At 44.8% G+C, this 18531-nt stretch overlaps 1 protein-coding gene and 2 long non-coding RNA genes across 18 annotated transcripts in view; 2 read left to right on the top strand and 1 right to left on the bottom strand.

The window, feature by feature from the left end:
- Window positions 577-18531, bottom strand: part of GSG1L (GSG1 like) — a 57233-nt gene continuing 39278 nt past the window's right edge. The window contains exons 5-8 of one of the 3 annotated variants that reach the window (XR_002443243.1): window positions 16336-16503; window positions 10353-10420; window positions 2217-2816; window positions 577-1410 (exon numbers count right to left, since the gene is read on the bottom strand). Coding sequence is in view for 2 of the 3 variants with exons in the window: in XM_021412099.1 (XP_021267774.1) it covers window positions 16224-16503 (280 nt within the window). In the remaining variant the exon portion in view is untranslated. Of the gene's footprint in view, window positions 2817-10352; window positions 10421-16192; window positions 16504-18531 lie in introns of those variants that run through there. The other 2 variants (XM_021412100.1, XM_021412099.1) reach the window with 2 other exon arrangements.
- Window positions 10705-14748, top strand: LOC110406081. Its single transcript, XR_002443259.1, has 3 exons — window positions 10705-11514; window positions 14382-14515; window positions 14607-14748. It is a non-coding gene; the product is annotated as an uncharacterized LOC110406081 (long non-coding RNA).
- Window positions 16465-18531, top strand: part of LOC110406078 — a 41590-nt gene continuing 39523 nt past the window's right edge. For all 14 annotated transcript variants that reach the window (XR_002443248.1, XR_002443257.1, XR_002443256.1 and 11 more), the window contains exons 1-3: window positions 16465-16601; window positions 16976-17320; window positions 18400-18511. This is a non-coding gene — a long non-coding RNA (uncharacterized LOC110406078). The remainder of the gene's footprint in view (window positions 16602-16975; window positions 17321-18399; window positions 18512-18531) is intronic.

Here is an 18531-nt window from a genome sequence, read left to right as displayed (position 1 = left end):
TCTTTAGTCAAGGCTGTGCAACTCAGATCTGAAGCAGCTTTTTCAACACACAAATTGTTGTTCATACACAGCAATGAGAGTCAGTGCTGTTATACTGCATGCTGGGAATTATGAAAGCAGCAGAACTTGACTGCAGTGTCACAGGTGCTAGATTGCTAGATGGCAAAAAATGTGGGTAAGCAGCACTGAGTGGGGAAGACATGCACCAGAGATGCATCGTTGCCGTGTGAAGGCGAAGCAGAGTTGTGAACTGTTCTGTCAGCTCAGTTATCAGAGGGTGAGAAAATGGACATCATACACTCCTATCTTCACTTGTTCTGCTGGTGGTTTGTATCTTCCATCATACCTGAATAATAGGGACTTCCTGCACGCTTTTATGTTTTGGCTCACCAGTTATCTACAGTGGGGACCAGCTTGGTGTGCCCTGGTTTTCTTCCATGTAACCCAGGATGCTGCTGCACACGGGAGGTGGTTTGCTACATGCCTATGTTTCATCCCAGTGCGTATTCAAATTGTGATTGTTGATTGATTTGTTGTACAAAGTAGTTTTAGACAAAAAAAAAAAGACAAGCACAGTTTTCTAACAAGTAATGTCATTTAATGAATGATATAGTCTAGAAAATAGAAACTACCCAGATGCTGGTTGGTTGGTAGGTCTGTTTGGGGTTGGGGAGGCCCTTGCTTGAGCACATGATGCCTTGTTTCAATTATTTTGGCAGCATTTGTAGTTGCTGGAAACAAGGAAACATCCATGTATAGAAAGAGACACTAAGGGGGCATTTTTTTTCTAAAATGTGGTAAGTATGCAGAACGTTTTCCCACCCTGTCTCATCAGGTGACGTGAAGGGCTCAGAGCTCACCAAGGTGTTACAGATGATTTCTTCCTAGAAGGGAGAGACTCAACCAGCAGTACACACCACTGTCCAGTGCTCAAAAGCAGTACGGGACTTCTCGCTTTGCAGAAGGTTTTGTGGATGCTGATGTTAGTGCACTTCTTTCTGGGTGCTTTTCTGCATGTGTTGTGTCTGTTCCCTCAAGGTCTGGCTGCTAATTCCAGGGAATATGCTTTTCAGAATGTCACAATACACTGTGTACAACTCTGGGTCTATTTTGGGCTTGGGCAGAGATCTGGCGTTGCTTGCCTGTTCAGTGACCGAGTGCTGCAGCAAGTACACATCACTGAAGAGTGCAGTCAGGATTTTGTGTGCAGCTTTGTAAGGATCCTCCTCAGACTGCACCATTGCCTTGAGCTCTGTCAGGGTGTAGCCGTTGTAGCGCTTGCTGTCTTCTGCCAGGGGCTGCACAGTCTCACCAATGTGTCTCACTTTCCACTTCAAGCATTTCAGTTCATCTTTTACATCTTCTAGTTCTTTCTCCATGGCTTGGAATTCCTCTGTGGTTACAAATCTCCTGCCAAGAGAAGTGGTGGACACAGTGTGGAACTCAGCGGCTCAGTGGGGGTGAAATCAGTCTGACTTGCATGGGGCCAGAGTATGGAACCTGAGGTTTGGGAAGGGGAGGCACCTGCCATGTGACTGAATGCCCTCTCCAACCCTTATTTCTCAAACTTCATAGGAACAGTGTATTTTCTCTGCTGCAGGGATTGGGAGCCTGATCATATAATTCAGAATGAGAGGTAATGGCCTCGCGTTGCGCTAGGGGAGGTTCAGGTTGGATATTAGGGGCAGTTTCTTCTAAGAAACAGTGGTGACACAGTGGCACTGCTGCCCAGAGAAGTGAGGGAGTCACCGTCCCTGGAGGTGTTCCAGAACTGTGGGGATGCGGCACTGAGGAGGTGGTCAGTGGGCACAGTGGGGTGGGCTGTGGTTGATTTGGCGAGCTGAGAAGTCTTTTCCAACCTTAATGATTCTATGGCTCTACTGTAATGACACCACTGCCACTGAGCTGTATCATGATGGTTTTGCTTCCTAAGTGGCTGTTAATAGTGTGGGGAGAGATGGTTTCTCATTTGAAAGGGAGACCAAATTTAAACTGCCCTGTGCAAAGAGCTGAGGGTAGCAACCTGGCCTGGGCATGATCTTCATTCACGTCCAGACAGCTAAATAAATGAATGGAAAATATGGTCTTTTTGCAGGATATAGTGGAAATATAAGGTAATTACAGGAAAACAAACACTGGAAACGTGTAAATATAAAAGATATTTAAATTGTTTGATAATCATTTGAGATCTTAAATTGTGTAGTCTGGATACTTACCTTTCATGATCAGGATCTTCCAGATGTGATTGAAACCCCTTTCCTATAGTTCTTAATCCAGTTTTAGAAGAGCCAGGAGATTGGGAACTATCTTCAGGAGTCGTTGGAGGCCTTGTGCTTTTCCTGGTTGGGGTCAATGTGTAATCTGATGCTGAAGCTTCCAAGCTGTGTGCTGTTTGAGGACAGAAGGCATAGAAGGAAGCAGCATTGGTCCCTGGACTGGCTGGAGAGGAGTCCGAGTATTGCTGAGGCTTGGCTGAGCTGGGTGTTAGACTGAGCCTGGGGCTGGCTGGGCAAGATGCTGGAGGAGTCCTTGTACCGAGTTGGCTGGAACATGATATTGCTAAGTTTTTATTTCTTTGCTTAAGTGGTTGAGGGCTTGGTGATTCTCCTGGGGCCAACCTAGAGATGGAAACAATGTCCAGCTGGGTTTGATCCTGAACCATGGAGATCTGGCAGGTCGGTTCTGATGAAAGTGAAGAGCTGCTTGATATGTTGCTAGAAGAGCTTGACGTAGCAAATGGGGGTATTTTCTGAGCATTATGGTCACTCCCGTTCCTCTGTGTGCTAGTGACATTTAGAGCTGGGTGTTGTGAAGCCCTGAGGAAAGACAAAAACACACTTTTTCCTCTGGACTGGATTAATTGCTTATAGAGCAATTTTAGTTCTATTCTGAGACAATCTTAGGTCTATTTCCCATAACCACACTTTCCCATAGCCTGATTTACTTCTCATCTCAGCATAAAACCCTTCGTTTCTGATAACCAAGAGTTTTGAGAATGTTTGAGAATAAGGCACGTAAATTCAGGACCAGTTCTTCCCAGGTGCCAGCTAAGCTATTGTCAGCTATCATCAGAGTAATCACTGGCACATCAGTGTTCTTTTCAAAGTCGTATAGCTCTGTGAGAAGCAAGCATTTGGTATTTGGGAAAGGACAAGGAAGGCAGAAAGTTGCTGGCATATTGTGACAAATTCCAGTAAGAATGCAAGCGGATAAAGTCTGGCTTGCAGGCTGTTGCTGCACCTGCCCTTGATCATCCCTACAAAGAGTGAAGAGAGGCCTTCACCTTGGTCCCGTGCGCTTTGCCCTCCTGGTAGCTCTGCATGGTTGCCCAGTGAATTATGGGATGAATAAACAGAAGACAAAAATAGAAGAACTGTACAGAGTGACATCACTGTTCCTGTAGTGACATTATAGGACGCTTCTTTTATAGAGCTCAGAGTGCTAAGAACTTGTCTTTCCACCCTGAACTGTAAGCTGTGTGCGGGGCTGAGCAGCTCCTTCAGGTGCTGGAAATGGCAATGGCAGGGGATGCTAGATCTCCTCACCTACACATTGTTTCCTGCACTTCTCTCCTGGCTGTTGCTAAGAAGGAGAGATCCCAATGCTTTTTGTTCTATGGCTAAACTTTGCTTAGCTTGGCAAGACTGATAGCAAGGAAGGAGGATGTACTGCTGTAGACTGGAAACATTCTCGTGGATGGCAAATGTAGCTACAAATTCCTTCACCTCCAAGGGGGAAATGAGCATACTCCCTGTGCAGATCATGATTCCTAATTTCTGACAACCAAAGGACATAACAAACAAAATAATACCAGTGACCAACTCAGACCTTCTGCATCTGGTACATTCACGTTCCTCTTGTGGTGAAAGATGGTGAAAATCCTAGTCTGGATGTGTTATAGGCCATCCAGTGCATCAAGTCTTTTTCTTCTGCTAGTCCCAGTGGCCTGAACTGTGTGATCACTTCTCCCTGCACCTTTCTCAGGGCTGGATGCAATTAAACACTGATTTTTTAAGACCCTAAAGAGCACACCTCACATCTATTGGCTTCACTAGGGCTACTGAAACAATTAAGACATTTGCTAGATCACAACGTAATAACAATTTTAAATCAAATTTAGAGTTTTTATAATTGGAACAGCAGAGGATAAACGAAGCTATTGAATAAAAACAGAGCCAAGAAAAAAAAAGCAACATAATATGACTTATATAAAAGGCATGAGGGAAAACTAGACTGCTCGCATCACAGGGAGCATCATTCCCCAGAAGTCTTTGCTTTCAAAAACTGGCTGAACAGGGTTTGGGAAGACTTTCCCAATGGGATAATTGAAGATGCTGCAGAGCTGTACCTAAGACACAAAATGGCAGCAGCTGGGTGGTGCAGCAGGTTCCCTCCTTCCAGGGCCAGCCCTCATCCAGTGCAGCAGGGAGGAGAGGGTGGTAGGAACTCCTTCTGCACATTAGTGCCCAATGCTTAGTTCCTCCTTTCTACTTGTCCAGTGACTTTTGTCTGAGATGGCCCAGCATGTCTAGGGTCCTTACTAGTGTGTAAACATGTTTTACAAGTGCTATAACAGATAATTCCTAAAAGTGACCACCTTTTACCAGTTCTAAAGTTGGAATTTATTTGCTATCTAAGGTAAAGCATTTTTTTTGTAGTCAGACTTGGTCGAACAAATTCTCTTAAGGGGCAGTGTTACAGAGAACATACTAATTTTGGCCTTCGGTATTCAGGTGTTCTGAAAAAAAATGTATAGCTCTGTCCTTAAACAACTATCTGAGGATCTGAAATGTCTTAGGAAAGTGAAACCTTATCAGGTGCCTTCGAAGAAGACTGAATTTTTCTATACTGCTCCACTGCTCATTTTCTGCGGGGGCTGAGAAAGACACCTCTTAAGATCTCCTTACTTTGGAGTTAATACTTTCATGCTTTATTCAGCTGGAAAGGTATCTGCAGCCAAAATGCTGTATGATACACAGCAACTCTGACAGTGCTGTGAGTTCAAAGGATAATTCCAGTCATTTTACAGAATAAACTCCAGGACAGGTTTTTCAGATGTGTTGACTCATGGCTTTGATTCAGGTCACTGATACTTTACTTTCTTCACTACAAAACCCCATGATCAGAAAATATGTTTTGCTGTGGAAAAGTGAAAGAAACTTATTCTGAAAATAGCAAAAGTTGTTTTAAGCCAACTGAGATACGTGCTGCAGCGTTGTTGTTGTTGTTGTTGTTAGTATATTTGTCCTCAAATACAGTGTAAAACTGCCTGAACATTAAATGAACAGTAACTTTTGCCTACACATAATGAGAAATACTATGTGCACTGTAGTTGAAATGCTGTGTGGGTAAGTTCACAGCCTGAAATACTTCATCTCACATCTTGAACCGTGCTGGACAGGGCTGGTAGGACCTTATGGGTCCCTTCCAACTTGGGATATTCTAGGATTTTATGATTGTTTTTCTTTTGCTTTGTTTTGTTTTTTCTTAAGTCCAGGATCATCTGTAGGAGATGGCACATTTATGGAAAGATAATCTTTGAAAGAGTGACAGAAAATAAGTTTTGTAACTAATTTCATGGGAATTTCTACAAGAAACTAGCCCCTTTCACTAGAGCATTGCAGGAAGGAACAAGTATTGCAAACTATCCCTTAGTTTTACTTTGACATCTTTCAGTTTCCCTTGGCCCCAGTGCTGAACACAGGACTGAATTTGCATTTACCATCATTCTTATCATGGAAACACAATCGTGGCCTGGGAAGAAATCTGAAGTTTGTTATAGCAAAATGTCAGTCTGGACTTTGGCAGAGGCAAATGAGGACAGAACTGAGACTTCTATCTTGTGAGCTTCCCAGTGGACACAGGTTTGTCTGAAGACGGGAGTGAAATTCCCTTTGCTTTCAGTATAGCAAGCCCGGGTCGTAGATCTGTAACCACAGTGCTTTATCAGAGGGGATTTTTTTTCATGTAGTGAATCACTATGAACTGAATAAATTACAGGAACAATTGCAGGACTCGGAGCTGAAATCAATGCTGACATGAAATAGGAGGGTGATTGCAGCTGTCATGTGCCTCCACAAGGATAATCCTTGACTCAACTTTGAGCAACATTTCAAACACATCAAGCCCTTGTTGTCTGCCTTCTCCCAGCCCTGTGCTGCTCAGCATATCAAGCATGTTCCCTGTTGTTAGAGTGACCTTGCCTGCCGTCTGTGCCTTGCCCTCTCCAGCTGAGCTTGTGCAGTGTACTTTTTTGCAGCACTGATTTTGGAGATGTACTAAAGTTTCCTGCAAACCCAGCACTATCTTCCTTACATGGCTCTTGCAGCCAAGAAAAAAGCAACAGATCTTTGTGGACTGTTTCCACCACATTTAAAATTTAGAGTTCTTCTGGTGATCTTATTTGAGTGGGGAAAAAAAAAAGTCATTTTGCTGCATGGTGAAGCTGGTTGTGCAAAGCTTACTGTAGACAGCCAGGGGTGGGAGGATGGTGGAAGAGCTGTGGGATGGGCCCTGGGGATGTGCCTGCAGGGTGGCAATAGGAGAACAAACTGCTTTTTTTTTCAAGAGCTTCTATCAGTCAGGTGACCCCCTTAAAACACCCACACTGCCAAAATAGTGACTAGATCATATTTTTTTTTTTAATGCCAATTTGTTTTCTACAAGCAAAGGTGATGTTCTGGACCCTGGGTTAATCTGCCACAAATAACAACCACGGCTTTCAATCACAAACAGTGAGCAGTAAAATGGAGAATATGCTCCCTCCTGCTAAGCTCTTCTGAGCTACGTGACTCCTCTTCGGCTCTGCCACCGTACTGACCCCTCCTTGTCCTCTCTGACATTTCTCTTGCCTCTCTCCTGTTCCTTGTCCTACCTCTGCTCTCTGCCCTATGGACGCCAAGTGGCAGGCTGGAGAAGAGAGTGGGAATGGAGTGAACATCGAGATGTCAGAAATCAGGTACAAGTGGTGTCCGGAGTGTAATAACAGTGAGAATTTTTTGGTAACAACTGCAGAACAACAGCAACAAAATATTCTGATGTGAAACTTCTGTCCTTTTTGTATAGTGACTGTGCATCTGATAGAAAAAAGTTGAGGCTTGCAAGATCAAAACAGACAGCAGATAGGCAACTAAGAGCGTATAGACACTTGCAGTAGAAAGAGTAAGTTCGTTATGAACAAGATATGGCTGGGGACACTTAGATATGTAAGTGCCAGTGCCCCATGTTTGCAGAGGAAGCAGCTCTGGGAAGAGCAGCGGATGCCAGCTTACAGATGAACTCCCCAGCACTGGTCTTAGCCCAGCTCTGGAAAGCTTAAACCCCATTAAGGGAAATTTATAGTGTTGTGCTGGATGTCACGTGGTTTAATGTGTAGTTTTCAAGACTGACTATTGTGCTATCCTAATCAAGGCTCCTCCGAGCTTCTGAGAGATGAGTAGCTGATAGCCACTTTCCCAAACTTCCAGCCCCACCAACAGGCCAACCTGAGCTCCTGCCCCAGCCTGGGCTGCTCTCAACCCTTCATATTCTCTTCTGAAGTCTCCTGGCTGGTGGGTGTCTGTCTTCTGTGACCGCTCAGCCTTGTCCTTTCGATCTTTTATGTATACACTTTAGTGTTTTGCTCTACAGTGGCACTCAATAAAAGCCCTTATCTCTCAAGGAGGACCAGATGTTCTATTTTGTCATCGTGGAAGGACAGGAAAAAGAATGGGATCTGAGAATGTGTGAATGTTCTTAATATGCTGTTTAGTCCAAATAAGAACAGCTTTGGAGCACTTGTAAGTGAGGCCAGCTGGCACGGCCTCCAGGGAATGCCAGGTGAAGGGAACAGCAGGAAATAACTCCTGGTTCTATCTCCTGTCCTACTGGGACAGGACAACCTCTGTGTGAAGAGTTTGACTATCAGACGTTGCTGGCATTTCCTCTGCTAGCGCAATGCAGGCTGCCCTGTGCGGAAGACTTGGCCAAAGTGAAATGTCCTCTTCCTAAATATAGGCAGGCTGCTGTGACTTTAGCAAGGCACTACTTGTGCTGCGCTCTTGATGTTAACATTTTCTGCTGGCCATGAGCTATTTGCAATGCTGCCTTCTCACCAGAGCAACAGGCCTGTCCCTGCAGCCCCTTGCCACTGCCACAACACAAATGCATCAGAATCAGTACTAATATTAGTAAGTAATTAGTAAGCAATAAATATTCATTCTCCTGTTTTCTCTCTGTATGTTGTGGCTTGATGGTCTAGCTTTGGATTTGGTGCCTTCTTGTCCACAAAGTATATACAAAGCTAGATTTTTTTTCAAGTGCAGAACCCATCCCCAGACTGCAGTTCAGAAACCCAAACTCCATGATGGTCCACTTCCCAAGACTAGAGAAAAGCATCTAGAACGGTAAGTGTGATGCTGGGGTATCTCCTGTTTGTGATGTTGGAGATGTCATTTATCATTGCTGCCTGCCTGTTTGTCTATCGGTAGAAATTATGATGCTTGCCTATCTTGGGAGGTTGCAAGCCTCATCACTGATGCCTTTGCTGCAGTGCTGCATAGTACTTCTTATGCAGCTAATATAATGAGCTTGATTGGATATTTGCAACTCATTAGTAACCAGAAAGACGCACCTTGGAGGAAAAAATAAAAGCGCTCCTGCCAGTCAAAGGAAGGAATGAGCATGAAGTTCATCCTGAAGTATCACTCAGAGACAGGGATCTGGGATATTCTGGGGAAATACTTGAGGGTAAGATAGCAGGAGGAAAGAAAGGGAACTTTTAGTGGCTTGGGAATGATGTTGGATTTGCATCTGCTCCTATATTAGCAGGGTGTGATGATAGTAATTCTTTTTTGCATGGATTTCATATCTGTTAACTTTTCTGTCTGGGTCTTGGAATGGTCTTTACAAATAAGAGCACAGCATTGTCTGGTTAGCTGAGAGAACGCATTTTGTATAACGTTGCCATTGAAGTATTAACAATAGTAGCAGCAGTAAATGTAATTTTTCATGTTTGCTTCCAGTAGCAATTGGCTGTAGTTCAGGACACTGGCATGATCACATCGAGTGAAGTGCACCAGATGATTGGGGTACCTGGCTTGTCACGTGCAGTTTGCTTTTATAGAGCTGTCAGTACACCTACCAAGGGAGCTGCATCCTGCAAGGGAAGCACTGGGGCAGGGCTGGGCATAGGAGCAGTTTGTTTTATTCTTTGGAACACCTCATGAGATCAAGGGTTGTTATTTGTTCTTTATAAAGAACAAAAGCAACCCACCTTTGGACAATCTTCATAATGAAATAAGCACATTTGAGTACTAGTTGGTAGCTTGGTAGGTGGAGAATTAAGAAATCTGATTCAGATCAGTTCCCTAGCAATGGCCTTTTTCAGGCCTGTGAAAATGAAGGACGTGGATCTGCCTATGGAAAGGTCTACAACTGCCATGATATCTTAAGGAGCAAGAGTTACCAACTGAGCTGATGGCAAAACAAGTTTGAGAGCAGTGCTAACACGAGCGTGCCTGTGTGGAGACCACCTGGAGAGCTGTTCCAGCAGGTCTGATAGGAAGCAGCACCATCAATTATTACGATTGTGAACACCTAGCTCTGTGAGCATGTGGCTGAGATGTGCATCTCAGAAAGCCACGAGCAACAAAACGCGGTGAGGTTTCCAATTTTTATTGGTGCAGTTCGTCTTAGAGCTCTGCTAAGCAAGTCACTTTCCCAACTCTCCCTCCTGCTGTATGAAGAATCACTTGCTTTCTTAGCAAGGAAATTGATGGAGACACAACACATCTTTCCTGGAGAGTAAAGGCAAAATATAATGTTCAGAGTAGGACAGGAACCATCCTCTAATATTGTTCCATGCATTCAACCCCTGTAGCTTGAAGTAAGATTTTTTTTTTTTGCAAATGCTGGATAAAAGCATAACAATTTTTGGAATAAAGATTAATAGAAGTGCAAAAAAAGGCATTTATTATACTAGTGTTATTGTCTATCAAAGCTGCTTTCAATCATCTTTATATTCAATAGCATGCATCATCATGAATTTGTGATAAATATAGATGAGAAAGGGTAGTGATAATGAAAGCTATACAGGTGTAAATTATAGCATATTTTTAAACTACTATGAAATCACAGCTTCTTGAGACAGCATAAAATTATAGGGTATAGGTACATCTTAGATTGAATCCTTGAGCATTTTGTACTGTTCACATACTAGTTGGTTATGGTTTGGGCAGCACTGTCTGGGAAAGTTACGAACCTCTGTTTACAGAGCTTCCTACTCCAAACCTTGTTCTCAACCCCAAGAAACCGGTTGTGGGGACAGTACAAGCCATTGTGCATCGGGTGTATCCAGAGCCATGGTCACTTACTATTTGGGGAGCAGCTATGGAGGCACTGTAACCTCAGGTCCCCAGCCTCAGCCCTCTCCTCCTCAGTCCTGGAAAAGAGAATATAGAAGTAGCACCTTTAACAGAAACCAAGGCTGCTCCCAAATGTACAGAAATGGAAGGGTCAAAATAAATAAGGGGACAACATACCTGGGCTCCTCCATCTATAGCCAGCCAGGCCCGCTATGGAGATTGTAATGGGCTCAGGAAGGACTCAGTTCCATCAGCTTTGCCCCTCTCTGGGGAAAGCTTAAGTAAAGAGGCCATGGGGAATAGAAATGAGGGGCTCAGGGCTGCATCTCTCCCTTTTTTCCACTTTTTAGGATGCATCTAAGTGTTGGGGATTAACAACATTGTACAGTACATGTGTGTTGGAAGTGGATACGTTGCTAGTGCTATACCATTTAGATGCCAGTCTGGGTAATTTTCTAAAGGGACAGCTCTGCAGATAAACCTTTCTGTGCTGCAGAATTAATTGCAGAGTAAATCTAAGGCAGAATGTTACGCTTATCCTTGTGTGCTAATCAAAGGTGAATAGTTAAATTTGAAATTCTTATTGATGTCTGTAGAAAAAGACACTGGCACTGTAAAGGGGAGGTGCTGTAGGTCAGTAGCTTAAAACTTGTTCAAATATATAGGTGACCCAGTTAGGAATCTGAGCAAGAGGTGAGCGTATCTTTGGACAATGTGATCTGCACAGCATTTTCATGTGAGTACAATGAAGTTGGAGAAAGAAATGATCAAAAAAGAAAAAAATAGTGCTTATAAATGATGACTGGACAAGCTCTGATTCTCAGAGTTAGGAACAGTCCTGATTTATTACTTCTGCAGGAATAGTTTTGGTCCTGACATCTGTTTCAAACTACTCCTAGTATTTCAAAACTACATGTTCTAGCCCTGCAGAGACAAGATTTCTGTGCTGGTATCAGTGTCTGTGCTCAGCTCAAGTTAGAATGTCACCAGCAGCATCTGCCTGATGTTTCACTGGTTTTGCAGATCAGAATAAGGGCTCAGCAAGAAAAATGCTGTGAGACCAGCTCAGTGCCACAAAGGGTTTTGATGGACAGCTGCGAGTTGGCAAATACAGTGCTGTGGATGAATTAACTGTGGGAGGCTGAACCTTCCAGATTTACGTGATAAATCGGTATGTTGGCTCAAGTCACTAGTAAGTGAGATTTACAATGCTTCACAGGAGTAAAAGGCTGGATGTCAGACTGGGGCCCTTCTGCTACGGTGCCAGGATGGCTGACTGACCCCTCTGCAGTAGCCACAGTACCAGTGGGACTCAGCACCCCTCCTAAAACCTGCTCCTCTTCCTCCTCGTGTCGACAGTAGAAGAGGTCAGTGGCTCGTTCACGTTTATTCATATCATTTCAATAACTTCTTATTCCTTGCTTGGGTAGTGCTAGTCCCACTCCATGAAGAGCACACCTGAATTTGGTTTCCATTCTTTCAGCTCCCCTATCCCTGACCCTAGGCTTCGGTTCTCCCATACTCTCACCCAAAGCCTCTACTGTTCCCTTGCCTCTGATCTTCCTCCTTGAAGCCTTAAAGGTCTGCACTGTGTTCATCACAGCTGAGGTGGATCAGGTGTCAGGGCCATGAGCCATGTGTTGATGTCTCATCCTCTGCATGGGGTAGAATGCGTGCACACATCTTGAGTTAGGGGCTCTCAAGGGAACATCACAGCTCTTTCATCTAACGTGTTGCTGGTGATTCTTCTGGTGGGATTATAGGGAGTCCTCTTGAGAAGCTGATGCAGTTACATGTGGTAAAAATGAAATGCAATACAGTGATGCTGTGATTGACAGAGCACTTGCAAGATCAGTGCTGTTTTATTGTCAGTTATCTTTCGTAATACAAACTTCTTCATATCTGGGAGCAGGGGCCAAAAACTTAAGTTGCAGCAAATCATCGTAGAATAGCTTGGGTTGGAAAGGACCCCAAGCCAAAATGGAGATAACTTTTTTTCCTGTCTCCCAAATGATGAATTGCAGCTGTGGAGATTAACATTAAGACTTAAACTGTCACCAAAAAATAATTTCCTCTTAGAAAACTGCCCATTGCACTGAGTCTTTTTCAATGCAGAGGCTAACTGCAAGTGTACGGTCGGTGCGGAATGTGAACCAAGGCAGAGAAACATGCGAGGAAGAGGGAAGTGATATGCACAAATGGAAGGGGAAGGGGCTGGAGGGATTTATTTATAAGGTTTGAAAAGGAACATGGAGGTGCAGGAGTAGGAGGGAAGGAAAAATATGCCTGGATACATGCCCAGGAAGGAAGGAGAATCCAAGTTAATTTCTATTTGTGCAAAGGAAGATCAAAGCTAGAGGAAGTCACGTCCTTGCTGGAGCTGCCGGCACTTCCCTGGTGACACAAAGAATCCAGAAGCACTGTGCTGCTAATTGGTGCTGCAGCACGGCTGCATTCACAGCACACCCTGGTCACAGTGCTGGTGCTGGCTGACAGTGCTCTAACATTTAAAAAATAATAATAATAATAAAAAAATGCCTGTATTGCTGCCCAGCTCTAGATCTCCGGGATGATTCCATGGTAATGCTGTCTCTGGACTTCTTGTTACATATTCAGATACAACAGTTAAAATATTGCAAAAAAAATAAATAATCATAATCACGAAGCACATTAGTTGACAGGGAATCTGAGCTCAAGTATCAACAACTTGCTAATTAAAAACATTGCAAGGATGCTGTAATTACCAGTACAGAAATGTAAGGCATCGGCAGCTGAGATGGGTTTGAGGAGAGGTCTGTGGGGTGTCAGTGCAGCGTGAGCAGGGATGTGGCAGAGATGTTCATTCCGCATGAGAGCTGTGACAGCAAGACCAAGGGCTGCGTGCGTGGTCTGGGCTTTATGTTTCCCTACCATGGATGGGAAGAGGATGGATGCCATGCAAATGTGTATATTTAGCTACTTTTATGAAAAGGAGCAGCTTCATTTCGGGGGTCCATTGAGGGACGTCTAGTTATCTGCTGCAGCTGTTACGTGCACGTGGTGTGATTGTACTTTGGAAACAGGCCGTGCTTGGGCTGTGTTTGCCACGTGTGGGTGAAGGAGAAAGGAGGATGGCCAACAAGTGCATTGTTCTCACAAACTTAACTTGAGCAAGGAAGCTGGAAGGAGTGAACAAAATATACAGTCCTGCCATAGTGCAAGCGGTAGAGACAGAAACATGAAACTCAGGGCATCCCTGACCAGTACACAGAGCAACCACAAGGAACAGACTGTTCCTTCACGTGTTGCTTGGTTTGGAGCTTGTTTTGAGTGATGTGTAAAAAAGGAGAGTTAACAAACACATGGATTTATACTGGGCAAGGTAGCATCTCTCTTTTTTTCTTGGCCATGTGTGTTAAATACCCTGCTAGTTGCATAGGTAAAATGAAACCTTGCACCCAAGAGAAGTGAAACAAACCTGTGCTGCTGCATTCAGCTTGCTGCTACTGTGGACTAAGACTTGCTCATCGGATGTGTTGGTGTGGACACAGGAAGAATCAAAGCACACAGATCAAACTGCACAATGCAGATGCGGGATGAAGAGGGTTACAGTCCTCCATGTTGTTAATGTCTTTTGCTACTGTTCCAGAAATGGCAGTAGTGATATTTCATCAAGTTTCCTTAGCATTTCTCAATGTGACAAAACACACTGTTGCTTACGATCCTGCTGGTCTCACATCTGTAATTCTCAGTTCAGTAACTCTGCTGACTATTTTCCCCTCACTTGGTGTTCCCCTGAGGCGCGTGGTGACCACTTCTCCTTCCCTGTGTATATTCATTTCACACAAAGAGTTTTTTGAAGTTAATCGCCACCTCTAAATACAAAATGAAGAAAGTGATGGTTGGTTGGGTCATTTCTGTGATCCTTCCAAGACTGAAAGGCAGAGTGAAAACTCAAAATTGGACAGAGGAACAATTCTGTCAGCACAGACTATTATTTAAGGTTGACTAACCAAAGCGACATTACAAGCAATAAGATCTCTCATTCTTCCTGCTCAGGAGAACTCCTCAATTTGCTACGGAGATGTCTGATCCTGCCAGCTTTCCTGTCTCCTCAAAGCTTCCCAGCCACATTCTTCCACCTCTGAGAACCTGCTGCTTTGGTCAGAAGAACAAGAACAAATGCTCCTTAGGTATGCTTTACCCAAAATATTTTTACGTTGCTTCCAGCAACAGGTTTTTGGTGAGGATTCTCTGAACTTATCAGCTCCTCGTTCCATAAAGGTCCCCTAAGGAGACTCTCACACCTTCCCTGTTGTCTGAGGTCAGTATTTTTGTGTTCTTTATATTCTGCCGTTTTAAGCAAAGCCTTAAGCTTCTTGTCAAAGAAGGAGGACAGCAAGAATTTCAGTGCAGCCACTTCAGCTAACAAGGAAGTTACAGAACTCAGAATAAATTAGCCTACTTTCTAACATGGCATACCTATGCCCTAGTCATGAACCCGCAGTGCCCTTCAGAGGGATCCTGCAAAGTCTAAGGTCTTTTCTATGCCTTTTATTGAATATTTTTTCCATAGGCAATAAACTAAGTTATGTAATATGATGTGTCAGCACCCTCCTGAGTGGCTGATCTGCTTCCAGCAAGTGGAATTGCTCCAGTGGCTCACATGGGCTGTGTTCTCAGGCACAACCCCACCAGTGACAAGCACCAGGTGTGACTGACTGCATTGGTACAAGCAAGAGAAGCAAGCTGGGTAACAATGGCCAGGGCACAGGGCTTGGCTGACAGCAGGCTGACCCAGAGTGTTCTTGGAAAAGGAGAATGATGTATGTCATAGATGGTTGTGATGAGCAGGCAGCGAGGTGAAGGTTGCTGCTGATAGGTGTGTATGGGGAAAGTCTTTGTGTATATAGAAGTGCAGGGAAAGGGAAAGGGAAGGCATGACCAAACGTGGAATTACATAGGAGGCCAAAGAGTGTGTGAGAGGCAAGTCGTGTGTGAAGGGGAAGAGCAGTGCGTATGCCAAGATTGAGTGTAGACAGTGTTTGTACCTCTGCCCTGCATCCCTCTCACTACAGGGGGGGAGGTGGCACTACTGGCGTGCTGGGTGTTGCAGCAGGAACATACGGGGTGAAATGCAGAGCAGAGTGACAGCTCTTCTCTGAAGGACTGGAAAGGTGTTCTTAGGAAGTGGGAAGTGCCTGCGAGAGGCGTTGCTGGTAGTGCTGCTCTTGTCATAACGGTCAAGAAAAGAGCTGCATGTGGAACTGAGATCTCTGTGGTGAGGACCAGCCGGGTCCCGAGCAGTTGGCTCTGAAGAGCCACCCAGGTCTGCAAGTGTGTGCTGATGGGCCATGCATGGTGATGGGCTCAGCGTGGGGTGGGCAGTACACAGGGACAGGCTGTGCTCAGAGGCAGAGCAAAGGAGAGTTTGTGGGCTTTCAGAGCCCAGTTGGGATCTGGAGTGAATCCAGGACCCTGGCAGCAGTGTGGGTGGAAACGCGGGTGTTTCTGCAGAGGAGTGTAGCGCTGCAGTGTGACAGATGCACGATTTTGTGAGGAGGAGTTCGGGATGAGTTGTAGCATGTGTGTATGGAAGATGGCAACTCCAGTGGTGACTGGAATACATCTCAGCAGCTATTAGGGATTTTAAGGCATTGCCCATTACATGCTCTGAGAAAGGACAGCTGTAACATTTGCTATACCCCCCAGGTTTACCTTTTTTTCAGGGAAGGAATATCTGCTTGCATTTGTGATATAGCTTCATATGAATTTCTATGAATCAGATGCTTACTGTAAGGACTGGTCAGTCTTGTGTCTTAATGAGTAGACAAGAACAGGCAGGCACTGGGACATCACAAAGCTTAAATAAAAACAGACCACGGGGGATCTTTTGTCTCTTTAACACACATCTTCTCCAAGTATCACAGGGACTTGGCCCACATGCCTGGATTTTCTGAGACTAGCAGAGTCCATGAAAACCTCCACTGACCGAGAGACTGTCTGCACTGACCTTTCTCTGAAGTACTTGATGGCTTCCTGGTCTAGGAAGTTCTGTTCTTCTCGAAAGCCCTGCTCAAAGATTTTGCGCTTGTGTCTGAACTCAATGACAGTCTTAGTGTAAGAGTTCAAGGTAGTAACGGAGGCCGCCATGCAGCAGGTGAAAGAACCCCACGCCAGACTGTGGAGAGAGAAACCAGCAGACAGCTGGGTTAAGACAGTAGCTCACGTTATATTTCTGAAGGCAAGAGACACACATACACAGATGTGACCGGGCAGGTAAGTCAGCAGTGACAAACCCATTCTCCTCATCTTACCTCCAGCGACCTCTGGCACATGCTCGGGCAGGATGCTGTGCTAAGGGCTGGGCACAGCTTCAATCCCATGGGGAACCATATGGAAGAGTGCTAATCTTAACGCTCTGGGCACTCTGACAGAACAGTCCAGCATGTCTTGATTTCCCTTTGCGGTATTTCAGATCCTAGCAGGCAAGTGCTAAATGCAGCATGGAACTCCTGGAAGGAGCTGTGCAGAAAACTGTAATTCCTCAAGAGAGCATCCGTGGGAGACTGACTCCCAGCACAACTTGATGGGTGGTTTCTATTCCATTTTACTTTCATCAGATTAACATCTTTATGCTTTTCCTGGTTCAGGGTCATTTCTAGCATTCCTGGCTTACATCCAGTCTCTGAAAGCCCAGCCAGAACAGAAGACAGCATTTCCATTTTGTGGAGAGCCCCAACCTGAGGGCCATGACCCAAGCATGCAGGCAGTGCTAGCCAGCCTTGGGCAGCCCGTGGCAGCGCACATGCAAGTGACAACGAGGAGCACAGGGAGACAGCAGGAGAAGGAAGTGGAAATAAAGAAGTGACCGTGGCAGTGCCTGGCTGGAGCAGCAGTGTTAGCATGGGGCTCCCAGCATGAAGAACTCCTTTTGTTTGCAGAACTTATCTGTGTTCAGGCTCCCCTGGACATCGCATTCAGCCCATCAGCTCCAGGTACGCATCGTTCACATTGATTTCTTAACTGACTTAGGTTAACTTAATTGTCTGTCAGCTACACACTTAACCTGCTCCTTTCTTTCATCTTTTCTATAACCAATTTTAACGCTGATATAAATTATGCAGAGCTGAAAAAACATAGCACAATAGCATTACCTCATAAATAAACATTATAAACAGAGCCCTCAGCATGAACTGTTTTCTCATTCTGCAAGTGTTCTGCAGACAAGGAAACAGTTCTTCGTCGAAAATTAAGCAAAGAACACATATTCATGAACTGAAAAATCTGGGGGAAAAATGGTTCAAGTAAACAGAAATGGCTCATTTCAGTGACTTCAAAATTCAGTGCATAACAACAGTCCTTTAGGGACTCCCATGGCAATGAAGTGTGTAGAGGCAGCCATTTCCTCGGCATTTTTGAACCTCTCTGCCAGATGCAACCAAATGAGAAGCAAGTGCAGTGAACCCTGGGAGGATGAAGCTCCCTTAGGTTTTCCGTGGTTGGGTGGAGAACTGGGAAGGAAACCTGTGCTATGTGTGTCCAGGCACGGGGAAGCCTTGCAAGTGGCTTCGTACAGTGTGCGGAGAAGATCCAACATCCTCAAACATTTCCAGCTGGTCTCCTAATTGATATGAAGGAAGAAGCCAGCTGAAACCACACGCTTCGCTGTGCCTGCTTAGTGCCTGGTGAATAATATATGGAGACATTTTTTCTTGAAGGCTTCTGATAATTTCTAATTATTAACTCAGAAATGCTGAAAGGTTCAGAGAAGGAAATGCAGAACGAAGACTCTGGATGTAACCTCAGGTCTGGCATTTAGAAAATCATCTTAAGACAACTGATACATTTTAGTTTCTATGGACCCTGGTTAAATTTAATTTTTAATTGTAAAGAGCACTGAGTTGTATCCTACCTTAGTGGAGACCTCTTTAGCAGCAATGCCCTCCATGCCAGCTGTGGACCAGGTGTGGTAGGACTGCATCTGCACTGCCTCTGGTGGCTCAGCTAAGGGCTGTGCTCAGGTTGTTCTGTGGCTCAAACAGCTCTGACTCGTGCATTTGTTTTCTTTCTGGAGGGGCCAAGCTTGGACATCCATCAGTCCTCTGACCTGCTGAAATTCCCTGCCTGGAGGACCCCCTGCCCCACTGCTGACTTGTGCCAGGCTTTGCCAAAGGCTTGGGAATGGGGTAAGGTGACGTGGTCCAAA

This window comes from Numida meleagris, chromosome 13, assembly GCF_002078875.1.
Source record: "Numida meleagris isolate 19003 breed g44 Domestic line chromosome 13, NumMel1.0, whole genome shotgun sequence".
Classification (NCBI taxonomy): domain Eukaryota; kingdom Metazoa; phylum Chordata; class Aves; order Galliformes; family Numididae; genus Numida; species Numida meleagris.
Note: the sequence above shows the minus strand (reverse complement) of the source record. Positions and strands in the feature narration are given on the sequence as shown.